Source organism: Salvia hispanica, chromosome 2, assembly GCF_023119035.1.
Source record: "Salvia hispanica cultivar TCC Black 2014 chromosome 2, UniMelb_Shisp_WGS_1.0, whole genome shotgun sequence".
In the NCBI taxonomy this organism is placed as follows: Eukaryota; Viridiplantae; Streptophyta; class Magnoliopsida; order Lamiales; family Lamiaceae; genus Salvia; species Salvia hispanica.
This window is the reverse complement of record NC_062966.1, coordinates 17,891,781-17,902,641: the sequence shown is the minus strand read 5'-3', so window position 1 is coordinate 17,902,641 and position 10,861 is coordinate 17,891,781. Positions and strand designations below refer to the sequence as shown.

At 37.7% G+C, this 10,861-nt stretch overlaps 2 protein-coding genes across 5 annotated transcripts in view; one reads left to right on the top strand and one right to left on the bottom strand.

Moving 5' to 3' along the window:
* Positions 1-10,360, bottom strand: part of LOC125204595 (alpha-glucan water dikinase, chloroplastic-like) — a 36,602-nt gene extending 26,242 nt beyond the window's left edge. For 3 of the 4 annotated variants that reach the window (XR_007173596.1, XR_007173597.1, XM_048103287.1), the window contains exons 1-22: positions 10,247-10,357; positions 9,364-9,707; positions 8,867-8,911; positions 8,637-8,746; positions 8,481-8,559; positions 8,286-8,377; positions 8,052-8,205; positions 6,180-6,278; positions 5,927-6,067; positions 5,741-5,829; positions 5,087-5,221; positions 4,643-4,805; positions 4,461-4,550; positions 4,166-4,351; positions 3,819-3,881; positions 3,689-3,751; positions 3,543-3,602; positions 3,291-3,443; positions 3,094-3,177; positions 2,666-2,842; positions 2,474-2,580; positions 2,177-2,276 (exon numbers count right to left, since the gene is read on the bottom strand). Coding sequence is in view for 2 of the 4 variants with exons in the window: in XM_048103287.1 (XP_047959244.1) it covers positions 2,177-2,276; positions 2,474-2,580; positions 2,666-2,842; positions 3,094-3,177; positions 3,291-3,443; positions 3,543-3,602; positions 3,689-3,751; positions 3,819-3,881; positions 4,166-4,351; positions 4,461-4,550; positions 4,643-4,805; positions 5,087-5,221; positions 5,741-5,829; positions 5,927-6,067; positions 6,180-6,278; positions 8,052-8,205; positions 8,286-8,377; positions 8,481-8,559; positions 8,637-8,746; positions 8,867-8,911; positions 9,364-9,633 (2,460 nt within the window). In the remaining 2 variants the exon portion in view is untranslated. Of the gene's footprint in view, positions 1-2,176; positions 2,277-2,473; positions 2,581-2,665; positions 2,843-3,093; positions 3,178-3,290; positions 3,444-3,542; positions 3,603-3,688; positions 3,752-3,818; positions 3,882-4,165; positions 4,352-4,460; positions 4,551-4,642; positions 4,806-5,086; positions 5,222-5,740; positions 5,830-5,926; positions 6,068-6,179; positions 6,279-8,051; positions 8,206-8,285; positions 8,378-8,480; positions 8,560-8,636; positions 8,747-8,866; positions 8,912-9,363; positions 9,708-10,246 lie in introns of all 4 variants that reach the window. The other variant, XM_048103288.1, reaches the window with a different exon arrangement.
* On the top strand, positions 344-1,708 carry LOC125204599. The gene is made up of 2 exons (XM_048103302.1): positions 344-1,392; positions 1,472-1,708. The coding sequence occupies exons 1-2, from the start codon at positions 371-373 to the stop codon at positions 1,548-1,550; spliced, it is 1,101 nt and encodes a 366-aa protein (XP_047959259.1). The 5' UTR covers positions 344-370; the 3' UTR covers positions 1,551-1,708.
* Positions 10,361-10,861: the final 501 nt, after the last annotated feature.

Sequence of the window (10,861 nt, the reverse complement as noted above, 5' to 3'; positions counted from 1 at the left end):
AATTTCATGGTGCCTGTTCTTTTTCCCTCCGGCCTGAACCCTCTTTTATGTTATTAGGGTTAATTTCATGGTCCTGAACCGGGATATTTAATAATCCATGGCTTAGATATAGGGGGCAATTTTTCACAACCTTACCTTCCTTCTTCTCGTCTCTCGATCAAGTCACGCTTGTTCCTAATTAAATTACTACTAGATTCTTATGATTCATGCAATTCTTAGGGCTAATTTCATGCTTCCCTCCGGCCTGAACCCTCGTTTATGTTATTAGGGCCAATTTCATTGTCCTGAACCCTAGTTTATGAAAGGGAAATTTAATAATTTATTGTTATTTGAGTAATTAATATTTTGGATTGTTTTCATTCAGCAGCATATGGGGGGTGGTGTAGGTCTACGCTTCATTATGTTGAAACACATGCCTCTGAGTATGACGTATTGTTGTATTGATGAGGTGGAATTGAAGGATGGTACTGATCGTAATCTAGAAGAATTAGAATTTCAAGGAAATTGTTTGCATAAAGACATTCCGGCTTGCGCTGGATTTGTTTGTGTCGGTGATACCATGTTCATGTTCGGGGGTTCCATCTACTCGATCCCACAGTCCATTTCAAGTACACAAGTTACGTCAACAAACTACTTGTCAACTGCGCCACTACCTGTTGGTTCATCTCCTGTGACTTGGACTCGTAGCCCCACTAGTATGAGTGTAGTCCGAGTCAACCCCATGGTAGCCCCATTACACGATGGCAGGATATTCATCTGTGGTGGCACTCATATAAGAAGTAGTTGGGCTGAGATCTACGACCCGAAGACAGGCCAGTTTCTTAGTGTGGATTTGCCTACGAACGTGGCTAAGATTCCCTTACCAAGATCTTGCTTTCAGTACACCAAAGAATTGGTTCTGGTATACTATGATGCCTGGTTTTACAATCAGGACGAATACGAAGGCCGAGCTTGCATGTCTTGCCACATTGAAGGATACGAACCAATACTCCTCCAGTACAATTTGGTAGAAAACCATTGGGATATCTTCGCAAGGGTATTACCTGAGTCATACTCTGATGCGTATAAGAGGACCCTCATCTATGTGGGTGGAAACATTCTATTCATGATGTACTACTCATATAAATGGTTGGTCTACAATCTGTCCTCAAAGGAGGTGGTGGCAAACGTGGAGGTGGAGCTTCCTGATGCGGATGTGATTGGAGCTTTCAACACTCATAAAACAAGCACTAGTTGGGTCTTCTACATATTCATTCGTCATGTGGATAATTTTATTACTGATGGTGTTCGATATGCCAAGGTCGAGGTTGTCCAAGGCAAGGACGGGGATTACATTGCTACTGTTCTGATGAACGGTGTCCTGAGAGCATCTCCCTTTTCAAATATGTATATGTAAGTAAGGCCCTTGTTCATTGTAGTATTTTGAATTTATTTTGTAATGGATTGGAGATGCTTGATTTTTTGTTTGCAGGTTTGGTTTTAAAGCAAGGTCTAAGAGAGGTGCGGAGGAAGAGAAGAAAGGGAAAGAGAAGATGATGCGTAATGAGTGAAAGCCTAGTCCTATCCCAATTCCTTCTTGTTCATCTTCCCTTAGTTCTTGCAGAACTCATCCCGTATTTTGTTTTGTCAGACTTAACGCCGTATTTTGTTTTGTCAGACTTAACGCCGTATTTTGTTTTGTCAGACTTAACGAGCTCTGTTTCATGAATCATCACATCTAAAATAATTAAAATATAGTACTAAATGCTAAAATTCATTAAACATCACAAAAGGAAGATTGGAAGGAATGGGATCAATAATTTAATTGACTTTAGGAAAAATATTGGATGAACAAAGTTGGACCCAAGTTTCAATGGATGCCTTTGAAAATTACCAGTTGCATTTTCTTGTAGAGAATCGCAACATTTTTTCATCAGAGCATAGCTTTGACACTATTTTATCTTGGACAAAAGTGAACTATGATTTTGACACTGTAATATCTAGCATAGCTTTCCAGAAGTAATATATATACACTTTACCATCAATTTAAGTTACAATTTAGTGTAAAAACACAAGAAATATCTTCTTGATTAGTAACCATCGCACGGTATTATGTAAATTTTTGAAATATGTTTTCGGTTGAACGAAAATAACAAGTACTAATTAACATGGCAATTGTAAAGTTAGATTTTGCAACCAATATTGTTGGTCTTGAGTAAGACTTATTCTGAACAGAAAGCAATTGATCAACTACAACAACATATCCAACAGCTTCAACTGGACTGATGACCTGCCAACTGTAACAGAATAGGGGACATGCATTAGTAAGCTACTAATGCTATCTCAACAACTACATTTTTACATTTTCATGTATGTAATCTCAGAAATGACATTCCTCATCTGACTGTAAACAGGGTCATGGCAACGTGGTGTTTAGGGGGGATTAGTGCAACTCATAAGATTTCTATTTTTGTGAGCTAGTAAAATTTATGACCTTCCTAGATTAGCAGTTTTTCGAAGAATGGGATCAAGTCGATTGAGAAGGGAGGACAGTGAAGCTGCTGATCCTGCTCGAATGATTTCTTCAGTAAATATATCGACCTGCATGAAATATTTAAAATGTTACTTATGAGTTGTAATGGGGAAAGATATCAAAAGGACTACACAAGTTCTCATGTATACATACGGCCCCCTGATCCACCGCAAGCAGTGTGCCAAGATACTCTGCCGATGGTTGCAGTAATTGATGGTAGGCCTCAGCCTTGTTTGCAAGTGAAAGCCGAGTTCTGTCAAGGACTGATTTTGCAAACAATGCCCAGTGCTCATCGCTGCTCTTGCACATGCTCCGGGCTAAGTTCCATCCCTTAGTATAAGAAGAAAATTAAAATCAGCTCAACAAAAACAATCTCCCATTAACTAGAAAATGCATTAGCGAAGAAAGATCATACTCTGCAGACGTGTATTACAAGGACAAAAAGTATGAGGCATCCGAATATTCCAAGAGCAAATAGACGTCTATTAGCAAGATAGTTCCGAATGCATGTAGATGTGTTTATAAGGACTCAAAATACAAGGCTCGTGAAGAATGATTAGATCTGTTTAATTGGTCCTCACCTTTAAGCAATAAAGGAGATCTTCATTATCACCCACGGAAAGTGTGAGGTTCTCAGCAACAAGAGAGATGAAGTACATGATTTTCTGCAGAATTTGCATTAAGTGTTGCAACTCCCAGTCAAATTATAATAAAGAAGGGGGAACTTACATGAAAATGGATTATAAAGTGGAGTATAATAACAAGGTTCATATGATACCTCTGGGCTAGCATTATTCAACTCTTGATAACCACGTTCTACAGCTGTTCTAACTGCAGAGTCTAGGGCAATATCCAGGAATAAAATATCCTTCAAGCGGTCGTTCGACTGGGAAAGCAATGGTCTAAGCTCCTGGCGAGCCTCAAGCAATCCCTGAGTGCAAAATAATATCCACCAACAAGGCATTAAAAGGTTGACACACTAAGGATTTTCCAAGATTAAATGAGGAACAATTACAAAATTTCAATATACCTCTAGCAGGGCTTCGACATTTCTGTCTTCAATGTGGTTCACAACAAATAGGAGTAGTTCCTGTTCTCATAGTCAGAAAAATTTAGCAAAATGTTTAAAAATTTCACTTTTCTGGGGATCATTACATATTGAAGAATTGGCTGTACCGGAAATCCTCCTGGCAAGCCTTGGACAGGATTTATCTGTACTCCAACCATGAAACCTTGTCCCTGATGTGAAGCAGTTACATCTTAGACACGTTGCAGGAGGGATGAGATTATCACATAATGGACTTACCTCATCTTTGTATCCCAAGCAATTAGCGATGGCAGACTCAAGATCTGCACCTGAATGAACAGCCTGCACCAAAGTAGAGTAAAATTTTGGAAATTTAGGAGTAGTTGGGAATACTGACTACTCAGCAATAAATCAAGCTGGCCAAGATTTAGTGGAAAAACAGGGGGTCTGAAAATGTGGAAGTCATTTTATGTGAAATGAAAAGGATTATAGTTAGCAAGCATGTTGAATTTTCTCTGAATGTATTCAACTTGAATAACGCAGACACATACAAACAAGTAGTTGTTAGAATCAGCTGTGAATGCCAATGTTAAATAGGCCATACAGATGTGACCAAAATCTCTAACCTTTAATGTTCGCATGTAATGTCCAAGATCACGCAGAAGCCCATCCTTTTGATCCGGCCTAAAATTAGGTTCAGAATGTATAGCACGGTCGTAACTAAGGAGACGCTCTTTTGTTATTCCATTATCGTTCAAGGTTTTCCAGTAAACACTAATGTCAAAGTCACTCTTGATATAATCCATCAGTGCCTGTGATAGGTAGTATGCAATTAAATTTAATAGTTGAAACTTCTCCACATGCAAGTGAGTGTGTATTATTAAGATCAGCCAAATGATTGTTTACTTATATCCTGAATACCTGACAGATCACAACATCATCAGGACTAGTGTTATTATGAAGCTTTTGATGCCATTCTTCCATCAGTCCACCTTTACAGTCATTGTTTCTCTGCAGTTGAATATTAACTTATACAGCATTATCAAATCCAAATAACCACCAAAAGAAAATAAAGGGGAAAAGGGCATGCTTAATAAAACAACCTGAATGACTAATATTTCATCCCTAATTCGTTGCCCAACATCCCCTTCACCTCCACGTCCGACAGTTGACATAATCATGCGTATAACTTCACGATACTGAGGAAAACTTTTGTAGACATTCTGCAGCAAATCCGTAAGCCTATCTTGAGCTTTGCTTATCTCTCTGCACAAAAATAAGAATTTAAATTTCAGTTTAAACTGAAATTGGAAAGAGGTAGAAGACAAAAAAATACATGGAGAACATGATTCTCAGTCATCCATAGCAGAGTCCTTTTCTTTCAACTTCCTCAAAAGATTTTGTTCCTGAACCAATTTTTTTCAGAAACTATGAGCTTGGGCCATGCATAGGATGCCATGCCCATGGACAACAGAAAGGAGGGGATCCAAACTTCCAGGAACAGAAAGCCACCCACTGAAACTTGCAGCCGCTGTTTAGATTTCTACCTTGGTTTCACATTGTAATTTTTGTTCCAGATGAGTTGTCTTGTTGCCATAAATCTCATCCACACAAGAATGCCAGCAAGACCTACTTCACCTGCACTTGTCGCTTCATCCATCAAGTCTGCTGCAATATTAAATCTGTAGGAAACATCAGGTGTTAACACAATACAGTAAATTATACCCTGATATATAAGTATGCAATGAGGTACACCAAGTGGAAGTACAAGCAATGTTTTTAATTAAAGTAGCAACTATACATTAAATATGAACAGTTTTAGGCCAATTTAAGTATAGGCACAAAAACTAGACAAGTCACTTTGAAAGAGTTTTTAACTCGAGTCGGGATGCATCTCAGCTCCAGTTGACTATTCAAGTCCAAGATCTGGAAATCCAAGACTCAGTTACATGCTTTAAAGTTCTCATAATAAATGAATTATAGTACTAAACTCGAAGCAGGAGATTTAGAACCTTTAGGATATACATGTTACACACCACATATTCTATCATGCCCGGAAGCCAAAAAGTAATTCAAATATCAGTAGAAGCTCGGATATGAGGGAAATGGGGAATGAAATTGCTCGTAAGAAATGTTATCATGAATTTGGAATGTGAAAGGTGCTCTATTCGGACTTTCAGATATACAAGTAGATTTATCACCTATGCATAAACGATTTCTGGGCTTCACTTTCCAAGTCGGCTATTTTCTCTAACAAAAACTTTGATGTTCCCTTCCCATCACCTGCATCCTTTTCCACAAAATAAACATTCAGCATAGTCAACATGTAATATGGAAACAGAAATCCAATGAATAAAAAAAAAGGACAACAATGATTTTATTCATACCTTTTGAACCTTTGCTGGGCTAGTTTTGAACTCAACATAAAAGTCAGTGCTGCTGTTCTTTATCCAGTTTCCACCAGACAAAAGAACAAATGGCATCCCCACATAGTTTTCATCTTCAACTGCTATTTCCAATGATTGAATCTGAAAGAGTAGCCTAGGAAGATGTTATTCTCTTAAGCTCGATGAGTTGATATCTAGTCTTATGGTGTCAACTGTCAAGGCATAAAAAACATACAAATGTACATACACAAACCTTGTATGGCGGATTATTGACAGAAGTGGTTGTGAAGTTTGTTTCTGCAGCCTTGTCTATAGAAACCGAGTCAGGGGGCATCATAGTTGAGGGAGGTGCCTGGAATATAATTAGTCAATATCAACGAAAAATAAAAAAAAAAATATGTTACAAACCAAAAAAGAATGACAAAAATATCTCCACAACATACTACGTTGCAAGGGTTCATAATTATTAATAGGTTTTTTGATGTACTGTCCATTCGCCAACATTTTTGGACAAAGCCCAGTGGAGAATAACAGGATCGGGAAGATCTGTAGCCAGGTAGACTTTTGTCTTGCCAGATGACTTTGCTACAATTACCTTCAGAAAAAAAGAATATCATAAAATATCTGTTCAATGTTCAAAATCTCGTAAGGTAAATTAGATAGGATGGTACAGACACACCAGGAGTTCCTTGTCACCAAGCTTATAAATTTTCTTGTTCAGTATAGGGCCATCAATATGAGCTTCCTTATCCATAGAGAACTGCTTAATAGGAGATAAAACTTCTGGTGCATGGGAGATATTTTCATTGATGGCCTCTGGTTTATACTTGGTGAGAAGCGACATTATGTCCCTTTTCCTGCGCTGAACTCTATCAGTGGAAAAATTAGTTTTTGTACCCTTCGTTTCTATCTTTTTCCTTTGAGTATCTTTTTCCGTATCAGGTATATTGCTTTTTGATTCAGAAACAACATGATCTTTACTTTCACTTGCACCACTTTTACTTGTTAATTTTGCTCTAAGGTCCTCTATAGAAGCACCCCTAGCTACTTCTTCCAACAGCTCCCTTCGAGCTGCCTCATACTCCTCCTATTTAAAAAGCATAAGATAAGAACAAAATCAAACAGATACATTGACCAATGGTTATCTTAAGACCTCAATGCATATGACGAAGGATCAAAAACTTCAATTAAACCAAAAGAAACATCAAACTAGCAGATTACAAGGAGAGATAAAAAAATGTCTTAAATCTTGTCCCACATCAACTTGGTGAAGATCCCATCAAATCTATATAGTCTCATCTAATCTATATTTTCCTGTTCTACAGTTTGTAATCAAGTTCAATGGGATAGTCGTTTTCTGGATTATCTATTATCTATACAAGTTCCATCGAATTCGAACAGCAGAATTCCAAACTTTTGTATCTACTTGGAGAATCAGGAATTCTCCAGAATCTACTTGGAGAATCAGGAATTCTCCAAGATTTAAGACATTTTAACACGCCCCCTCACGTGTGGCCCGGAATGACACATCGGACTTCCATCACGTAGGTAGGCAAGACAAGAGATAAGAGAACCATCATCCAAGATTTAAGACATTTTAACACGCCCCCTTACGTGTGGCCCGGAATGACACATCGGACTTCCATCAAGTGGGTAGGCAAGACAAGAGATAAGAGAACCATCATCCAAGATTTAAGGCATTTTAACACGCCCCCTCACGTGTGGCCCGGAATGACACATTGGACTTCCATCACGTGGGTAGGCAAGACAAGCGATAAGAGAACCATCATCGATATGGGCTGGAATGATTATTGGTCTTCTACTCGTGAGGTAGATAAGTGATAAAGAGAACTCTATCATCGATTTGAGCCCGCTCTGATACCATATTAAAGTCGACGTGGGATAAGATATAAGACATTTTAACAACATACAACATCAAATTTTTCTCCCGCATTGCTGAGAAAACAGAAAACATAGTTCAAGGAAAGAACCAAGTATTGTGTTTGAAACAAGAAAAAGAAGCATATAGAAATAGAACAGTTGTAAACCAAAGGGGAAATGGGCCATCTTATATAGTAGTTACTGTGTTCTTAAGCTGAAGCTAAAGCAAGGAACAGTCACAAACCTTCTCTTGTTCTGGGGTATACATCTGCTTCCCTTTCCTCTCCCACCTCAAATAAGCTTGGACTTGAACAAGATCCTCTGGAACTGATATTTTTGGAGTTGTTAATTCTGTCTTTGGCAAATTAACACGAAAATTTCCTCCATTGTACTTATACCTGAGAGCATAAGAAAGACAAAGCTAAGGACATGGTTCAATACATATTCTCTAAATTTTTATAAGTGAGCATCACTCTACCATTTATTCTGGGCTTCGTCATATATCAGAAACTCTAGAGCTTCTATTGCAGGATCATCAATCTCTATGCTCAGTGCAGCATTAGCACCAGACTAAGAATAGACACATTATGTTATCCATCGAAAAGTGATGCACTTCTGTCAATTATAACAATTCAGGAGACACATTTAGTTAAAGTGGCGTTCTGAAGCTTACTTTCACGAAAGGACTCCTAAGTGCTTTGTTCTTGTACTCCATAGTTCCAACTGGACGACATTGTGGAAGACTCCATTTACTAACCAACCAAGAGAAGTAATATTAAAACTCAATATAGGATTGTAAAATAGATACCTCTACTTCAACTGCACTTACTCTTGTTGTTTTTTTATTGCTCCCCAGTGTAGAAGCAGGCCGTCACTATTGCTTGTAACTTGAATATTTACTACTGAAGCAGAACCAGATGTCGGAAGCCCAACAGCAATCTGTTTATTTACATCCCATATCAATTGATTGGCTAGCACATTTCATACAAGTATCATCCTATTTGCACAGTGGACAGAGATGTACTTTTCGTCCCAAATTAAAGATCAGTATACACATACCTGTAATTCAACCTTCTCGTCGAGTCTGAACTTTTCCATCTGTTGCTAGAGAACAAAAACAGTAAACAGTAAAGACAATTAACTCAGATGCTGCATTGAAGGGAGTAGTAGTAAGGAAATATCCTAAGGAAACAAGTCATGGTATAGCCACTAAAAAACTGAAGAATATGTAATCATTCAAGCCTTTTAAGTACAGATGAGGTCCAATTCTTATGACCATATAAACAAAAGACGCTGAAGCCTGAAAATAGAAATGGCTACTATAGTACTATTACCAAGTGAATCAAATTGACTGGTGCATCATTACTCGAGTGGAAGGGTTCCAACCAGATGTTGATTTATACAACTTGATCGGATAAAATAGAATTATTAATCGGAAATTATCTTAAGCTACTACCTCGGGAGATATGCATGCCACTAGAAGAAACAGTGAAACATACACAAAGAAACTAATAGGCGTATAATGTTAAATTTCATCAAGAGTTTTACAATGTTACCGTAGAAGATGGATCAGCAGCCAATACAGCCTTTGTGGATCTTAAAATTGTATGCATCTTTCCCATCTGTAATTTATTTTTCTGCAGGGTGAGTCTTCTGCCCCGGAACTCAGTAGATGTAGGAGCTCGGTGTGTTAGTAAATTTGCTTGAGGCTGGAGAAAGGTATTTCCCCAAACAGAGGTTGAAGTATTGCTTCGACTCTGATGCTCTAAAACTCTAGGAGTAAAAAAACTTTGATGCAGCAAGTAATTCCCAATCGCATTGCTCATGTTTCCTCAATTGTATAATCAACTTCAAAACTCACAATTTCGACCTCAATATTTATGCTGTCAAAAAAAAGGAACTAAATCCCAAATCATTAACACATAACACCATGGTTGGGATATACGAGTATAAACAAAATCACATTCACACACATAAACTATTGGTCTATATTCGGTAAAAAAAGGAAAAAGGATACAAAATCACAATTGGAGGATCATGCGTCGGAAGGTGGTCGCTATCGCCAAAACGAAACAGCACGTATACAAACAGAGCTAACATGTACACAGACAAAAATATGCGAACATTTCAGCAACGAACCTAGCTAAATTTGAATTCCATTAGTGCGATACAAAAGTTTTTTAACTCCGCAGAGATCACACTAACAGTTAGAATCTCATGGAATGGACTTAAATCAACTATACAAAGTAAGCATTTAGCTCAATCATTTAGATAAAGAAAATTGGCGAGTAATCGAAGTATATGCTCCACAGAAGGATTAAATGATTAAATCAAAGTGCAAAATACAACAAATTCGCAAATTTTAGAGTTCCACAAGAAAAAAAAGTGTCAACATTGCAACCAGTGAACTAACAACAACAATTCAGCAATCAAAATTACCTGACTTGAGCAATAAAGAATGAAATCTACAGAGAAGTTGGAAGCTCGAAGTGAATGACGCGATGATGAAAAGTGGAGAATGGGAAGATTTAGAAAGAAGGAACGGTGTTAATACGTTACTGCTGATATTTTTGTAATTACACTCCTAATTATTATTGTGAGAAAAAAGGACACGTGGCGGTACAAGAGATATGGAGATTATAAAACAATAAAGGGCTCTGGGTTCCTAGATTAATCACGTGCCAGAAGCATGAGGCGTGGGTTCCGTGACCAGCGTAGCGGTTTGGATATTATGCCATACTATTTCACTCTCTTTTTTCAATTTGTATGGTTCGTAGAAACATATATTTCGTCATTAAAATCTTTTAATTTTTTCATGAACTGCCTCATTAGTGTCTGACGTTTTCGATCGTGACACCACATATCTCTAGAAAAAAGAGCGGCAGAGGATTCTAACCCACGAATGATATTTTTTCGGATTAAAACACTCTCGGACTCTATAAGGGCATTTTTGTCAATCTTTATTGATATTGTTACATCTCTGTCGGCAACTTTTTATGTAATTTTCTAATAAGTTCTGGTACTTCATACGTAATTATAATTTTGTCATTATTT